The 18,355-nt window shown below is 45.0% G+C and overlaps 1 protein-coding gene across 9 annotated transcripts in view; it reads left to right on the forward strand.

Annotated features, from left to right (window-relative positions):
• Nucleotides 1–18,355, forward strand: part of LOC100757073 (kalirin) — a 528,077-nt gene that overhangs the window by 402,285 nt on the left and 107,437 nt on the right. For 7 of the 9 annotated variants that reach the window (XM_035444598.1, XM_035444599.1, XM_035444601.1 and 4 more), the window contains exon 1: nucleotides 18,057–18,141. The exons of the other annotated variants lie outside the window; for them this stretch is intronic. In XM_035444598.1, the coding sequence (XP_035300489.1) occupies nucleotides 18,057–18,141 (85 nt within the window). Of the gene's footprint in view, nucleotides 1–18,056; nucleotides 18,142–18,355 lie in introns of those variants that run through there. 9 annotated transcript variants of the gene reach the window in all.

Below are 18,355 nucleotides of genomic sequence, written 5' to 3' on the forward strand. Positions count from 1 at the left end.
TGTCTCTCGGGTTTTTCTGCCCTTCCTTTCCTGGGTGACTTCTGGGCAGGAGAGTGCTATTCTGATACATGAGTGATGGGACTCACAAATTTGGGACAGGCCCAGCTTCACATTCCTTTCCTCACCTGCCTCTCAGGACTCTCTCTGGAGTTGGGCCTTCTGAGATCTGATCTTCTCACCATAGCTCCCTTCTCTTTCTCGGCAGCAGGAGGTCGTGGCCACCACCCCATAAAGGACAAAGACTTTATAGTGATTTCCAACTCCTGAAATCTGGAGGTGTTTTGTTTGGTTCTTTAGTAGCACGCCCTAACCTAGACCAAGATTCAGGCATCTGCCTCCTCAGGATTTAAAGTGCCTTGATGAATCTCATGCCCTGTGGGTTATGAGTTTAGCATCCCCAGATGTGAGGCTTTGGTTACTGAAAAAATGTGATGGAAGGCAGTTGTGTGTTCCATCAGGGTATAGCAAGACACAGAGCTCAGCAAGGAAGGGCAAGAGGCAGACTAACGTATGGGCAAACATATGGACAGGTGCTTCGTCCGAGAAGATGCTCAGGTGCCAGCAAGCATGGGAAAGGTTGGATATCTCTGCTCACCAGGGAAATGCAAACCAACGCCTCAATGCGATATCATTCTGACCCATGAGAATGGTTCTTAGTTAATGTGGACAGGCCTCAGAAAAATCACAGCTGTCTATAAGGATGTACAGAAGTTGGAACACTACTGGATGACTGGTTGATATGTAAAATGTCTCCACAGCTATGGAAAACACTGTAGGGAATCTCAAAGTGTATATATATATAATGTTCATATGTATATATGTTCATATGTATAATTAACATATGAACATATTAAATATTCCCACTTCTGGGAGTATTTCAACATGAATTGAGAGCAAGAACACAAACATATCTACACACCCATGATGTTCATAACTTTGTTCATGACAGCCATGGTTGTCCATGGACAAATGAATGCACAAAGTGTGACACACATACGCTGCAGTGTCACTCAACCTTTAAAAGGAAGGAAAATCTGATACCAGATTACATCATGGACAGTCCTTGGGGACATTATGCAAAGTGAAGTAACCCAGTCACCGAAACAAATACTCTATTATTTCACTTATATGGAATACTTTGAATAGTCAGCTTTACATAGGCAAAAGGCAAGGGAGGGAATTGGTCAATTAAATTGCTCTGTGGGTGCAGTTTCAGTTTCACAAGTTGGGAGACTTCTGGAGATGTCTTGGTTGTACAACATACTGAACACACTCTTTATTCTCTCGGGTTAAACACCTTTTAAAGTGAATGTGTCTAATACCAGAGCAGCACATGCTTAAAAATAGTGAAGACTATTTAAAGTTAGCCCTGGATTCTTGTGCCCAGGCACCAAAACCCAATCTAGGTCTCTATTTACCTTGATATCTGGAATATGCCTGTGTGCCTTCTTCTGGCTGGGTCTGGTGTTTGGAAGAAGAGTAAAGAGATGACTCTCTAGGGGAAACCAACCCATGGGTGTCCGGAGAGCCTGGAGCACAGGGTAGTGGCTCTGGTGGCCCTGGCTGGACACAGACAGTTCTAGCTCTTGGACTTATCTGGTGGTTTCCACTGCCATCACCATCTGATCTCAGGACACTTCCTCAGGCTGTGGGTAAATACCACCCAGTGGCCTGGGGACACTAAGCAAGGCTGTGATAGTTGACATCAGTGTGCAAATCTGTGACTACTTAACAACAAAAAATTACCTTCATTTACTGAGTCTTGCTCTGGGCTGGTTTTAGGGCTAATGCTTTTGTGACAATAAATTGTACTTTGCTCATTTTTCAGACAAGGAAACAGTCTTAGAGAAAACAGGTGACTTGCCCATAGGTTGCAAAGCATTCTGATGTTGCTCTCAGATCTGTTCACAGTCTGGCCTTCCATGCTGCTCAGCATCCTCCCAGAGCTAAAGGCATCAGAATGCTTTCTTTAGTTTGCCTCCCACCTGAGGCTCACTGAGTTGGCCAGTCTGCTTGGATGAGAATTTGGAGAACACTGACTCTGTTGCAAAGACCACCTCAGCCAGACGTGGTGACTCAGGCCTGTAGTCCCAGGAGGCAAAGACAGGAAGATCACAGAAATGTGAGGCTAGCCTGGGCTAGAGAGTGAATCCCTGTCTCAAAACAAAACAGCATACCTTTCCAACTCTCCCTCTCGCCTCTGGCACCAAATTCTTCCCTCCCTGGGAAGAAAAGAAGCAACCAGAGGCAGATTTTGTCCTGAGTGTATGCCTGGTGAAGCAACTTTCCAGGTGTCATGTGGGGAAGCCAGGGCAGCAGAACTTGAGGCCACTGCTTACATGGCATCCACAGCCAGGAAGTGAAGAACAGTACACGCTGGTGCTCAGCTTGCTCTCTGACCTTTTTATTTAGTACAGGACCCCAACACATGAAACAGTGTTGTCCACAGTTAGGCCAGGTCTCCCACCTCCATTGGTCTAATGGAGAGATGATCCCTCACAGACGGAACCTGATGCTTGCTTTCTTAGTGATTCCAGAGCTTGTCCAGTTGACATCAGTATTAACTACTACTATGAAGTCTTGGGGCAGAGCAGTCCTGGGTGGTACTCTAGACAATAGGCAGTGTTTATCTGCCGGTGACAGGAGCCAGCCTAGCCTTGAAGCTGCTGCAGCCTATCCAACAGACAGCACATTCCACTACTAAAATCCCAGATGCCAAACACCCAAAAGTCAGGGTCCCTTTCTTGGTCCTGTTGCTATCCAATATAGAGAATTAATGTCCTTCTGCCCACCAGAAGAATCCTTTAAGGTCTGGCCACACACACACACACACACACACACACACACACACACACACACTTTTTAGTATAATTCTTCGTTAAGAGCAGTAACCATGCCAGGTGGTGGTGGCACACACCTATAATCCCAACACTTAAGTGGCAGAGGCAAGTGTATCTGAGTTCAAGGCCACCCTGGTCTATAGATCTAGTTCCAGGACAGCTAGAGTTGTTACACAGAGAAACCCTGTCTTAAAAAACAAACAAACAAACAAAAGAGCAGTAACCTTGGGCTTCAGATTACTCTGCCATGCCTAAGACCATATGAAACTAAAAAGGCATGGAAGATGAATATTGTCAAAACAGTTCCTTTCAGGCATGAAGCAACTGATTACAAATTGCAGCTGGCTGTTCCCCAGTCCCTCTTCATTGTACAAGCTATATGTAAACTCAGAGCCCACTGCCTCATGGAATCTTGGGGATGTGATAAATGAGGAAGACAGTAGATCCCTATACTACCCATATAATTTCATTCCATAATAACACTGCCATCATAGCACATCTGCAATGAAAAACAGTAAAGTGTTTTGGTTTTAATCAGTCTGTTGGATTAAATCTGGCTCACACTCTGATCCCAGCCCTTGGGAGGTGGAAACAGGAAGATCAGAAGCCCTGGGCAGTCTTGGCTACACAGTGAATCCAAGCCAGCTGGGGCCACACAGGGTCCTTTCCCCAAAAAAAACAAACAAACCACAATACTTTTGGTACCTGAAACAAATGCATTGAATAAGAAACAGTAATTGAGTCAGATGTGACGGGCACACTTTTAATCCCAGCACTCAGGAGGCAGAGGCAGGCAGACCTCTGAGTTCAAGGCCAGCCTGGTCTATAGAGCAAGTTCCAGAACAACCAGGGCTACATAAAACCCTGCCTGGAAAAACAACAAAAGAACAAATAAAAAAAAGATATGTGACTGGGATTCTGAGAGAAACTGCTGCTTATTTTTCAGCATAGAAAGTTTCCCCTTTTTAAATAATAGAATAAAATCTGTAAGTGAAGCTTGATTATGTTTAATTTCATTTGTGAAAAAGTGGATTCCTTGAGCTTCTGGAATCCTCAAATTACAGATGATGGGCTTGTCCCCCTGCAGTGTCCCTGACAGGAGGTGAGCCGAGTATGGCAGGAAACCCCAGAGACTATGGTGTATGATCCCAGAAGTCTGTTGGATTTGAGAGCAGTTCCAACCCTAGGAAATTCCTCATACTTAGCACTCAAACCTAGATATTGCTTCCTGCCCAGTCCTGCTCAGTCTTCCCTTCCCATCCACCGATTCTCACTCTCTGTCTATCATCTACTTCTAATCTTTTTCTGGAATGAAGTACTATGCATTCCATATAAAACTTGGATGTTAGGGGCCTTGAGAGATGGCTCAGCAGTTAAGAGTAGTTATTGCTCTTGCAGAGGAGCCATGTTTGGTTCCTCGCACCCACATAGTGGCTCACAACCACAGGTAACTTCAGACCCACGGCATCCAACACCCTGAACTCCTCAGACACCAGGCACACTCATAGTGCACATACTTACATTCAGGCAAAACACCCAATATATAAAATAAAATAAATATTTTCTAAATGTCAAAACTATCTCTGAAGGCATAAGAAGCTAGCAGTTTCTCCCTGAATACTTTATCAGACACTTCAAATAAAAATGCTAAATCCTGCACTCCTAACTTCTTTAAAGTGGTTGTTTGTGTTTGTGGTTTGGTGATTCTGTTTGATACCTTTGAGATGGGGACTCTGCCGCCCAGCCTTAACGGGGATGTGGGCTGGACTCTCACTCACAAACCTCTGACCTGGTGTTCTCTGGACAAAGGGCTTCGAGGCAAGGACCTTCCACTCTGAATGTCTGCTCAAGTTTGACTATTCCTAATAGTCCTTCATACTGCTGTGTAGGCTGAAGTGGTCATTTTTATTACCCTTCATCAGTCTTCCTGAATTGCCTGTGGGAATTCTAAAGAAAAAAATGTCTGTTTTCTTTCTTCAGACTAGATAAGTACCTGTGGTGATCTCAAGTCATTAGCCTAAATTACTTATGTTAAGTATACCAAACATAGAATAAATATCTTCACTTTGAGGTACAATTTGTCAGATAGGACCACACAAACTTTCCATTTTTATAGTCAAAAATGATCAACAATCAGCATGTTTTGTATGTTTCTGGTTTTGTTTTTGTCTTTTGAGACAGGGTCTTACTAGCCTAGGCTAGCCTCAGATTTACCCTGTTGTAGAGGCTGGCCTTGAACTCCTTATCCTCCTGCCTCTGCCTCCCAAGACCTGGGATTATGGGCATAATTTACATGGGCCATTTACAATGTAGTGTAACCAGCTTGTGTTGTCTTCAAAAGGGTATTTACTCATAACCCTCTGTGGAAACAGGAGGAGCTGGTCTTCAAGGAGTCAATGGACCCCAAAAGGACAGGATGTGGAATGAAAGGGTCTTTATTTTAAGTGGAAAGTTGCTTATCTTATTTGCATCCTTGTAGCTGGTGAGAATGGCTCCCAGAGTTCCTGGATGACTTAGGCAAAGCAACTGTGGTCTTACTGCTCTGTGCACAGGCTCTCCCTTTAGAATACAACAGTGACCAGAGGCTTTCCCCGGGTGTGCAATGGGCAATAAGGAGAGATGGTGAGAGGTGTTGGATAGCTGAGAGTCTTGGTAAACAATACAAGTCTGGGTCCTGTCTCAGCCACTGACTGGCTGGTGACCTTGAGATACTTCAAGTATAATTGATGAATTATCAGCATCCATGTCTCATGCAGTAGAGTTCTCAGCCTTCAGGCCACACACTAGAAGCACACTCTTAAAACAGATTTTCCTCCTGTCTTGGTGCTTTCTCTGACCTCTATTAGGCCAGTCTAAGGTGTTTCCAGCCTGCACCCTCTTCAGGGCTGTCTGAGGAGCCAGGATTCTGTTTCTGGTTTCACCTTAAGGATTTTCTGTATTATTATGTCAATTGATGTCTCTCTTCCTGCCTCCGTTTCTGGTCTATGAGCAGTCCTTTCCCTCATCTGACAACATGCAGAAAGGGACTTGACATGGTCTCTGCAAAAGAGCCCAAGCCCTTTGTGCTCTAAATAAAATCACAGAGGTGGTAGCCACTATGAAATGAATGACCCAGAACACACAGCTAAGTAGGCCCAGGGTATCCTTCCTAACTACCCTTGTTTTGCTGGCTTCAGAATGTTCTTCCCCCATCAGGAGGCACAGGGCTGTCTAAGAAAGCACTTCTCTCCTTGGCAGCCCACCCAAGAGATCCAGAGGTTTCTCTCATCCTGTCTACCTTCTGCCTGCTTTCCTCAGTACCTGCTGTCCCTAATGTAAATACATCTGCATGACAATAATAATATTCCTTACTGTCCAGGGGAGAAATAGCAGGGAGGTTTAGGTATGAGGTGTGTGGCCTCCTGAGAAAGCTGGTGAGCTTAGCATGGCAATGAGCACCAGGGATTTGGTCCCAGAGAAGAAAGAATACCACAAGAAGTGTCCCCCAGAAAGGAGACAGCACAATTGCCCCTGGCTGGGATCTGTAAAGGACTGCATCCTGAAGGAATGGAGAAACCCAGGAACACTAACTGTGACTTAGAAAAGAGAAAATGTGTGCAGTGGTCTGGACAGCTGGGACAGGCCTGTCCTTGCTGCTCAGAGAAGAGCAGGAGCATCTCAGGTCCTTTATTGTAACAGCTGGGAGAAGTGTAGGCACTGGGACTCTGATGTTCCCTGGCAGGACAGAGTGGTCAGGACCCTTCTCACTGCCTGCCCTTGAGAACAGCTCCTCATTGAGCCTTAGTCTAGCACTGAAAGCATGCATATGACGTCTTTATATTGTCAACTGTGGTCATTTTTGCTTTATTTTATTTTGTAATATAAATATTATACTTTTATAATATTAATAATAATTTTATAGTGTATAAATATAAATATAATATAATATATTATAATATTTTATTAATATTTTTATTTTTATTAATTACGTCATTTCCCCTCTCCCCTTTCTCCCTCTAATCCCCCCTATATCCCCTCCCCTTATTCCTTCTCAAACTCATGACCTCTTTTTCTTTTATATTATTGTTAAATATACACACACACATGCATACATATATATATTTATATATATATATGCACAAATATATAAATACAGCAAAGGCTGGCCACTTGGTATTATGGACAACTATCACCCTCTCTCAGCGGTCCTTAGTTATCTGTAGTTCTTTTTTTTTTTAAGATTTTATTTATTATGTATACAACATTCTGCTTTCATGTATATCTGCACACCAGAAGAGGGCACCAGATCTCATAGCAGATGGTTGTGAGCCACCATGTGGTTGCTGGGAATTGAACTCAGGACCTCTGGAAGAGCAGTCGGTGCTCTTAACCTCTGAGCCATCTCTCCAGCCCCATCTGTAGTTCTTTGTTTACAGGTGAGGCCTTGAGATTTCCCTTTTCTGTATTAGCATATCCTGGTTGTATTGTTATTGTTCTGACTTGGTTAGGCAGCCATATTGTTGTGGTATCGTGGGTGTGGCTTCTCTGCCATTTATGGAGACACAACCTCACAGCACATTTCCAGGCCTCTGACTCTTACTCTCTTCCAGGACATTCTCTGAGCCTTTGGAGCAGGCGTTACATTGTAGATGTATCGGTTAGGGCTGGGCATGCCACCATTAGTTGTTCTCTATATTTTGACCAGTTGTGAACTTCTGTGAGGGTTTCTGCCCTCGCCTACGATGAGGGCTGAGAACCAACTGTGACCATTTTAAATACCAGCCCTCTGCCCTCCACATAGACACTAAACACCCTGCCCTTTTTTGCCTGTGACATTGCAGTGTGAATGGGTTGTCTAGTTTTCTCAACTAGGTCTCCAATCACCTCAAGAAATCACTTCTGATACTGAGTACACCCACCTTAGTTTCCACATGGCCCTGTAGACCACAGGAAATCTGAGTGCTGGCCTCATACACAGTAGACCACGAGGCGACAGTCCCAGAGACAGAACTGAAGACGCTTCTTGGCTCTAAGTATTCCTCGAGTCTCACTTTGAATGGAGATACAGTCCTTTGCGGGGCTGCAGAGAGACCCAGAAGACAGCTCCGGAGCCTGTGTATTAGATTCCTGGTACTGCTGGCACAGGTCACAAACTTTGTTGCTTTAGACAGCACAAGTTTATCAACCTGCTATTCCATAGATTAGAAATCCAACAAGAGCGGGGCACTGGTGGCACATGCCTTTAATCCCAGCACTTGAGAGGCAGAGGCAGGTGGATCTCTGTGAGTTCGAGGCCACCCTGGTCTACAGAGCTAGTTTCAGGGCAGCTAGGGCTGTTACACAGAGAAACCTTGTCTCAGAGGGAAAAAAAGAAAGAGAGAGAGAGAGAGAGAGAGAGAAAGAAAGAAAGAAAGAAAGAAAGAAAGAAAGAAAGAAAGAAAGAAAGAAAGGAATCCAACATGAGCTATGTTGGGCTAAAGTTGACATGTTAGGAGGGCATCTTCTCAGAAGCTCCACGAAAGAAGCTGTTTCTACCATTCTAGCTTCTGTAGCCATCAGCATTCCTTGGCTTGTGTTCCCTTCCTACGTCTCCAAAGCCCAGTGTCATGTGCCTCTGATCCTCCTTCCTAGTCACCTCTCCAAGAACCACACCAAAGGTCTTTTGCCTTTAAGGACGCCTACAACTAACTACACTGTGACTACCCAGAGAACCCAGGACAGCCTCCCTATGCCAAAATCCTTAACTGAGTCACGTCTGCCAAGTCCTACCTTGTGAGGTAGCATATGAATGGGTTCTGGGTATTAGGGTGCCACGTGATGGATTGTTATTCTGCCTACCTTATCCTACCACTCCCTGACCAGCCTGACTCAGCTTCTCACTAGAAGTCAATCACACTAACCTCAGAGCCATTTGCTCTTCCATCTGGAACACCCAGCTTCCCATATACCTGATGGCTGTGCCTTACTGCCTTCATATCTGAATGTGCTTGACCTAACTGGTCACTTCCCACCCTCCCCATCTCACTGTGCACCTCGTTCCCTGCCTTGGATTCCTCCCTTTTCTTTATTCATACCAGAGACATCAATTAGTGCTCATCATCTTCTCCTCCTTTGGCCTTTCCCTGTAAACGTCTCCTACAGGTGCAGGGGATTTGTCTATTTTGATCATTGCTTGGGCCCCAACGTCTAGCACAGTGACTGGCTTGTAAGTTCTCAGTAAATATTTACAGGAAGGAAAGGGGAACCATGCACTGAGGACCCCTGTGGACTGACTATGGAAAGGGCCAGTGTGGTGGTTTGAAAGACAATGTCCACTCCCCCACCCTCCCACCCCCCACTCCCCCACCCTGAAGGATACAGCACTATTGGGAGGTGTGGCTTTGTTGGAGTAGGTATGGCCTTGTTGAAGGAAGTGTGTCACTGTGGGGTCAGGCTTTGAGGTCTCTTTTGCTCAAGTTTTTCTCTGTGTGACACTCAGACTATTTCCAGTTGTCTGCAAGATGTAGGACTCTCTGCTACTTCTCTAGCACCATGTCTGTCAGCACACCATGTCCCACTGTAATGATAATGAACTAAACCTCTGAAAATGTAAGCCACCCTAATTAAATATATTTCCTTTATAAGAGTTGCCATGGTCATTGTGTCTCTTCACAGCAATAGAAACCCTAACTAAAACAGCCAGGCTCAGCCATGTGGAGAGGGAACTAGCTCAAGCCTTAGCAGGAAAACCTGAGGATGGGAGTAGGGAATGGTGTCTTATGCTAGGCTATTTCTGGGGACATGAAGCTAAGCCCCCCTCATTTATTTAGAATGAAAAATGAGGTTTTTTCCACAATGAGTGGAAACATTGAATAAATTGACTTGAGTTGTAACCCTACAAAACCGACTTTCTACTTGACACATCAGAGCATCACTGTTGGTCCCCAGGAAGCCACGGGTTGCTTCTTCTGCCCATGGGAGTGGAGGTGGCTATGACAGTTGAAATTAAATGCTCATCCTTGGAGTGTACACTTAGCAAGTATATACCTACCTAAATTGGAACTCAGTCAAAGCAATAGACTTGCACTTCTCTCAACTCTCCTCTGGGAACACTTTGACCTACTTAGGAATGAGCATTTTTGGAAATGCATAGAACCTGGAGTGGTTGTTTTTAGCAACTCCAGCTGCAGCCACCTTTCACTTTGATAAATAGCTCCCTTCTCTGAGCTCAGCTTATTGGTTGCTCAGGGTGGATCTCCAGGAATCTGCCCTCACTCTACCTGTGTCCACACAGAAGAATATGAACACTGGCTATTCTGAGGAGACACCAAGTCCTCCATGCTACCCTACATCCTTCACCAGTTTGCCTGGGTCACCCACTACCTTGGGCCTGGCCCAAACCATCGGGGGAACTGAGGCCCTTTACTGAAGACAAAAGAGGGTGTTGAACAGAATGAAGTGGTGTTCAACTCCTTTAGGGATTAGTGAGAAAACCAGAAAGAAGTGAGAAGATGCAGGGTGGGCGGGAGCAGGGAAACACATTTCCAAGGCAGTTGCTGGAGTTCTGTGGGATGAGCTCACTATAGTTGCATCCTTGGAGTCCTACAGCCAGCTCTAGATAGATAGTGCTACCCGAAAGATTAGCAATGGCTAAATCATGCCAAACAAAGATGACCAGAAGGGATTCCTGTGTATAATCCTGGCAGCCATGCTGCTTCCGTAGTTATTACCATTAAAATAAACTATCACTGGGACTAGCCACACACATAGACATTGCACAGTTTTGAAAAAGACATACTTGAATCTCTGAAAATTAAATTCAGAAGAACATGCATATCAAACCTCCTTCCTTTCTTAAGCCTGCAGCGCTTGTGCTCAGCGGTAACTATTGTCTCCACTCCTCTTTCCACGCTAAGAAGAAACCTGTGTCTCATGTCCAGGCATAGCTCTAGCTCCAGTTTCTTAGTCCATCATGGAAAATTGAACTCACTGCTTCTAGAACTCACCCAGCTCTTCTTTGTCTTTGGTCAAGGAACATGTTTGATTAAAGTCATGCTTCCTATATAGAGTCTCATTTATACCCTGCTCTCCAACCTGTCATGAGACCAGCTTAAACCTTGGCAGGAGAGCCTAAGGACTAGAACAAGGGATCATGTCCTAGAGCCAGGACTTCTGGCTGAGAACAACAGGAAGTGTCCAAAGGCCAGATTACTTGTGGAATGAGTGATCAATACCTGGCAAGAATTGTATGATGTTAAGCCATAGCCACAAAGAGAAGCCAGGGCTGAGTTACTTGGAGAAAGTTATGGACCATCCTAGTGCCAGCAGACAAGCAGATCAGAGGTCAGAAATCAACACAGGGAAGATGGCAATTAAGGAACGCATACTTAGCAATCATAGGACATAACAGGAATGAATGCCAGGCATGGTGGTGAACATTGACATCCCAGCTACTTGTGAGGCTGAAATGAGACTATCATGTAAGTTCAAAGGGTCAAGATCAGCCGGGGCAACACAGTGACGCTCCCATCTCCAAATAACAATAACAACAGCAACAACATGAACAGAAGAACCAGTTGTCAGCATTGGAGAAAGCAAAGATGCCTGTGGTTAGCTGCTTCCTAAACTACTCACACAGCTGGATATCCTGGAGAGTGGACATCAAGAGCCTATGCTTCTCTGCCCTGGCTTCACATAGGAATCCTTTGCTGGGCTTCTGGAATCTACAGTGGCTGCTGTAGGGATGGGACAGGCGGGGCCAGTCCTCTGTACTCACTAGGAGCCATGTGCTCAGCCTCTCTGAGCCTGGGAATATCCCTGGGAAGCTGGGGAAGGAATGATCTGAATGTACTTATCACATAATGAAAGTGCTCAAAGAACTCTAGTCCTGAGTTGGGGTAAAGTTGCTATCCCTTATATCTCTGACCTGGACTGTCACTAAGAAATATGGAGAAAGACTGTGATCTAGAAAACCCCTGCCCCGTTTGTGAGTCTGAAAACAGTATCCCTATAGCAAGAAATGGGACATCTGGGTATTGATAGAAAAGACAAGCGGGTGCTTGTCACACACAGCCCTGTGTGAATCAAGGCAGTAGCTAACCTGAAAGAAGTAACAGTCATCTTAGTGTCCTATGCCAGATCTGGCATTGAGGCATCTGGTCCATGACATCTGCAGGCCAAGACCCAGGAGTCCTTTGGGGTTTCCTGTTGGGTGCAGTGAGGTTGAAATACAAAATGAACTGGTAGGTAGGTGGGCAGGCAGCCTAATTGATTTAGACTGCCATTATCACTGAAGACAATGCCAAAAATAAGTAGGAGATTTGGCCACCGTGGAAATTCAAAACAATCTGAAGATACTGCTACGGTTCAGGGGTTTCTAGCCTGAACTTTGGAGGTAGGCAGGTAGCCTTTTCAACAAACTCTCTGAAATAAAAGTCAGTACCTGTCTGTCTACCTATTTACCTATTTATCATCTATCTACCTACCTATTACCTATCTATAATCTATATATGTATCTATTCACCTATCTATCCATCTATTTATTTATCTGTCATCTGCCTACCTATCTACCTAGTACATATCTATCATCTACTATCTATCTTCCCTTCCCCTCCCCACTTTCTCTTTCTTCTGTTGGCTTCATTCCAATGCAGTTTCTTCCCTGGTTGCAAAAAGACTACTCTCATGTGCTTTAGGCTGACATTGTACCAACTTTTAAAACTTCTGCAAAGAGATTGCCGCTTTCTCACTGGCTCTTGCTAAGTTTTCAAGGTTTATGCTTAGTGCATGAAATCGGATCAGATGCTAAGTCTCATCCAAACCCCGTGACTGACATGCAAGCCCAGGTCTTGCTTGGGTCATCTTTGGAGTGGAGGATGACAAGAGGAGATATTAGCTACTTCCAAAAACAAGCTCTGTTCTAGACACTGGGTAAAGAGTAAACAAAACCAATTCCTGACCTTGTGAAGGAATGCTGTATCCTCAAGAAAAGAAAAGAAAAAAAAAAAGATAAAGGTGTTAGAACAAAGTGTGGCTGGCAAATAGGTGAGGGAAATAATCACAACGTGAGGGTTCTCACTGTGATTTCTACACCAAATCAGTGTCACCTGGGAACTTGCAACAATAAAAATTCTGAGGTCTACTCCACACCCATTAAATCAGAAACGAGATTTGAGCAGGAATTTGTGTTTTAGCATGCTGTCCGGGTTATTCTGATACACAGCACAGCACACCAGTGCTCTCTGGCTATGCTGCACATACACGCCCCGCCCCCACCTGACCCCAGGGAACGTTTAAACCTGCTGATGCCCAGATGCACTCAAGTCAGTGAATCTGGATAGGAGAGACTTGGCCATTAATGGTCCTCAATCTCCATTCCTTGGGACCTCCTAGGGGCTGGCAATAATACCTACAATTTCTAAAGCTCTCTGGTGGTTCCTATTGGCAGCTGTGCTGAAAGCCACTGTCCATCCTCCATCCCTTCTAAGTTATCTTGAAAATGTAACACATCTAGATGCAGGATAGACAGTCTTGTTACTGGTTGTCAGGGTCTAGGCCAGGTGACTCCAGAGTCTCAGGCTCCTATTCAAGGCATTGAAACAAAGGCTCATACGAATTTGCAAAGTACCAAGGGAACGTCGTACAAAAGCAAAGTAATAGTACAGACCAGAGAGAATTATGCTGTCAGGGGTGATGGCAGGTTACATGAGTGAGGGTAGAGGTCACTCAAGGACCCCAGGCTGTTGCCTGAGACTTCTTTTGATAGGGTCTAAAGGAGGGGGCATATTTTGCATGGTTCTCCATGTTTGCCAGCAGACATGGATTATATAAGCTCTATTCTATTTCACATGTTCCTTCCACAATGCATCTGAATTTAATTATATGCATGCCCAATCATGCATAGGAATGAGATAGTAAATAAGGGGGGTCTCCCTAAGTGTTCAGTTTTAAAGAGGACACAGTGTACCTTACTGTGTATATGCCCAAAACTAGTCTCAGCTGGATCAGTGCTCCTAACCTTGTATTTGGACATAACCCAACTGGAGTAAGATTGAATGTGATCTGTCTAAATCTGCTGCTTGTTAAGGGGAGGAAGAATTTATTACATTATTTGGAGTGGGGTATGCAGTTAGCTCAATAAAGATGGGGGTCCTAAGTAGCTAAGTGTGCTGTTTGAGAGGTATGTGTGTGTGTAGTACATGCAAGTAAGGGTCCTGATCTGTCAAGTGAGTTATTAGAAAAGAATTGTGTACATTGTCCAAACTAAATGGAGTACTAGGTTGCTAAACTCTTTCTGAAGCTACTGCCTCAACTTGGGCCCTTATTATCTTAAATCCCTAAAAACAGGTTAGGTGTCTGTCTTAGTTAGGGTTTCTATTGCTCCAAAGAGACACCACGACCATGGCAACTCCTATAAAGGAAAACATTTAATTGGGTGACCTACAGTTCAGAGGCTTAGTCCATTATTATCATAGTGGGGCATGGTGGTATGTAGGTAGACATGGTGCTGGAGAAAGAGCAGAGAGTTCTACATCTTGATCTACAGACAACAGGAAGGAAACTGAATCTACACTGAGCATGGCTTGAGCAGAGGAGATATCAAAGCCCACCCCCACTCCCTCCAACAAGGCCAAACCTACTCCAACAAAGCCACCCTCTTAATTGTGCCACTCCTATGAGGTTATGTGAGCCAAATATATTCAGACTACCACAGTGTTCAGCAAGTTGTATTCTTGGTGAGTGTATCCTAGTGTTCACTTTCTAAAGTCACCAATTGGTTTTGTTCACTTAGGTAGACCTAGTAGCTAGGAAAGAGCACAGTCAACACTCATAAATATTTGCTGAGTTGACGGAAAAGTCAACATCAGTGCCCTAGGGGTACTAAAGGCGTCTCTTTGGGCTGTAGACATTGGCCAGTCACGTTCTAGAAGGCCTTTTAGGATAACAATGAGACTCTGGTATTATTGATGTTGAATCTTCAGCAGGAGTCTATTTTTGTTTTTGTTTGAGACAGTGTTTCTCTGTGTAGCCCTGGCTGTCCAGGAACTCCGTCTGTAGACTAAGCTGACCTGGAACACAGAGATAAGTCTGCCTCCCAAATGTTGCGATTAAAGGTATGAGCCACCAACGCCTGGCTATAATTATTATTTTAACTGTGCTGGGAATGGAACCAAAGGCTTCACACATGCTACGCAAGTATTACCACTGAGTACATCTCTTGCCTCTCCCCAGTAAACTTTTGAAGCACCTTTTCATTCCTACCAGGATGTTACATATCAAAATATTGTTGGGTACTCCATAGATAGATATAATTTATGCACCAATATTAAAACATAATTTCAAGCAGGGCAGTGGTGGTGCATGCCTTTAATGCCAGCACTCAGGAGACAGAGGCAGGTGGATCTCTGTGAGCTTCTCGAGACCAGTCTAGTCTACAGAGTGAGTTCTAGAACAGCTAGGGCTGTTACACAGAAAATACCTATCTCAAAAAGAAAGAAAGAAAGAAAGAAAGAAAGAAAGAAAGAAAGAAAGAAAGAAAGAAAGAGAAAAGAAAAGGATTCCCCCATGGAAGCCTCACCCTCCCTGGGGAGCAGAAAGGAGTTGGGATGGAGGAGGGGGCAGGGGAAGAGGGGAGTGACAGGGAACTGGATTGTCATGTGAAAAAAGCTTGTTTCTAATTAAAAAAAAAGAATGTTCCAAAGTATCAAAAGAGGTGGATTTATTTAGACAAAATATTGTTCTTATCCTGAATTAGTTACTTTTCTAGTAGCTCTAACAAAACACAAGACAAAAGCAACTTAGTGAAGGAAAGTTTTATTTAGGCTTACAGTTCAAGGATACAGCCCATCATGGCAAAGGTGTCATGGCAGCAGGAGCACGAGGCAGTTGGTTGCATTGCCTCTCCAGTCAAGAAGGGAGGTATTAACTATTAAATATCAAGAGTAACTTAAAAAGAAGTAGAGAGGGATGACTGCTCCCCAACCAATTGTCTCCTTTTTATTCAATCCAGAGTCCTGGTATCCAAAGTAGTGCTTGGTATATGCAATAGTGCTGCCTGTACTTAGGGTGGGTCTTCTCACTTTCTCTAAGCCAATCTAAAACTTCCTTCACAGACATGCCTGGATATTTGTTTACTAAATGATTCTAGATCCTATCCTGTTGAAAGGGATTCCTGGGCATAGGCATAGGCTGTATGAGTGGAACTGCCCTTTCCCTATTTTCCTGTGTCAGAAGGAACAGCAGAGGCACCCTTCCCACCTGATAGGCACATGACCCAATCAGTCTTCTGGGAAGTATCAGAGAAGTGGCACAAGGACCTTAGGTTCTCCCCCCGCCCCCCAAGACAGGGTTTCTCTGTGTAGCGTTGGAGCCTATCCTGGCACTCACTCTATAGACCAGGCAGGCCTCGAACTCACAGAGATCTGCCTGCCTCTGCCTCCCGAGTGCTGGGATTAAAGGCATGCACTTCCAACGCCCGGCTGGACCTTAGGTTCTAAAAGGTTCCATGGAGCAAAACTTTTTAGAGTTTTTCTTTAGAACTAAAACATTAAAGTGTCATCATTAATTTTATTTCTCAGACTCACCTTAAAGGTTTGTTATTTGTCCAGATAAATGGGCTTATGGATGGAGGAAACTGCTTGGCATATGTAACTGCTCCTTTGGGGAGCATAAAATAGGATTATTCATTAAGCCACACTGTCCTGTTCCTCAGCAGCAGTCTCCCAGCCTCTATCTTTCCTGTGTTTCTCTTTTCCTCTTGCTTGCCTTTTCCCAGTGTTTCTGTTTTGCTTTGCTTTTGAGACAGGTTTTCACTCCGTAGCCCTGGCTGTCCTGGAACTCACTATGTAGACCAGGCTAGCCTTGTATACAGAGATCCACCTGCCTCTGCCTGGGATTAAAGGTGTTTGAGACAGTGCTACGATTAAAGGTGTGGGCCACCACACCTGGTTCCTGTGTTAAGTCCAGGCCCTTAAACTTGCTAGACCAGCCCTCTAGTACTGAGCTGCAGTTCACAGCCCATTTTTCTCTAATGAATGGACTTGCTTTATGAGTGTTTAATCCATCCTCCAAGCCATTTCTTCTAAAGCTGGGCACAAACTAGTGGGAGAGATGTCCTGTGAGAGAGATTTGTTCAGAGATTCATGGGAAGGTCCCATTGATGCTGTTCAGGTCAGCTTCCAGGGTGCTGGTAGACACTAAACTTGGCCTTGAACTGAGCTTGGCCTTGAACTGGGAAAAGGGCATTAAGAAGAAAACCACAGGGATGAAGGAGTAAAAATGACAAATCCATGGATCGTAGTAGAGAGGAGATAGCAGATGGAAGCCTTCTGCAGTAGTAGCTGAGGTGCTTGGATTTTTTTTTTTTTTTTTCTGCAGGGATCCCTGGGACTATTAAACATCAGCTCTGTGGGTGTCTTTTTAAATTCTAGACAGGGTCTTGCACTGCAGCCCAGGCTCTTCTGTAACTCTTGATCCCCCAGCCTCAGCCTAGCAATGTGCCACCACACCCATCTGTTTTTGTTGTGTATTGTTTTCGTTTTAATAAGAAAACTAGAGATCAAAACAAGTGAATTGTCTGGCCTAAGGTCAGAACTAGTCAGTAGCAAAAGTGAGCTTTGAATTTCAGTTTTTATTATACCAACCCCAGAAAGTTCTTGCACATCATTTTGATGGGGGAAGCTGATAAGGAAGCGAGGGATCGCTGCCGTTGTTAGTTGTAAGCAGTAGAAGAAAGGAAAGAAAGGCCGAGAGAGTTTTAACAGAGAGAAGATGAGAGGAACCAGGTAGGGAGAAAGTATTGTTTTGAGTCTTCTAATCTGCCCCTCTCCCACCTCCTTGACTTCTAGTTCTCTATTATAAACTAAAACCGACTAGGGTAGCCTTTGGAAATCGCACGTTAAGTATTCGTTTTGCGATAGGGGCTTTAGGTGACCGAGCTCTCAGTACTTGCCAGATGCCCACGGTCACACACGCGTGTTTGTGTGTTTCGTAAGACTCAGGGACGCTGTTGGTCGTGTCCCCAACAAACAGCTGGACCTTGGAACTCCGCCCCCCTTAGTCCCTCCCTTGCTGCCAAGCCCCTCCCTCCTGCCTAAGGTGGCCCAACTCCCTGTAAGTCCCAGCACCGCCAGGGTGCGGGAGGACAACGACGGGCGGGAACGGGACTTGGCTGGAAGGTGGCGCAGAAGTTTCCTCCCGCCACGCTCGCATCACGGCCGGCGCCCGTGCCATGCCGGAGCGCTGGGGGCGCGCTGCAGCATGAAGGGCGGCGATCAGGCTTACAGCCGAGGTCCCTCTTTGGGCTGGTTCTTTGCTAAATGCTGCTGTTGCTTCCCTTGTAGAGGTGAGTGGCATTTTAACCAGGCTGGTGGGACTGAGGACCGAACCCAGTGAGGGCTCTGGGGAGAGGGTATCCTGTGAACCTCTTTGGGTTCAGTTTCCCAGGCAGCAGAACGCGCGCGCTCTGGGGGATACGGTATTGCAGTTTGGGGACGCGGTTATACTTCCCTTTGAATGCGGGGGACGTGGGTATGGAGTGAAAAAAGGAACTTGGAAGA

This window comes from Cricetulus griseus, chromosome 4 (assembly GCF_003668045.3).
Source record: "Cricetulus griseus strain 17A/GY chromosome 4, alternate assembly CriGri-PICRH-1.0, whole genome shotgun sequence".
Lineage (NCBI taxonomy): Eukaryota > Metazoa > Chordata > Mammalia > Rodentia > Cricetidae > Cricetulus > Cricetulus griseus.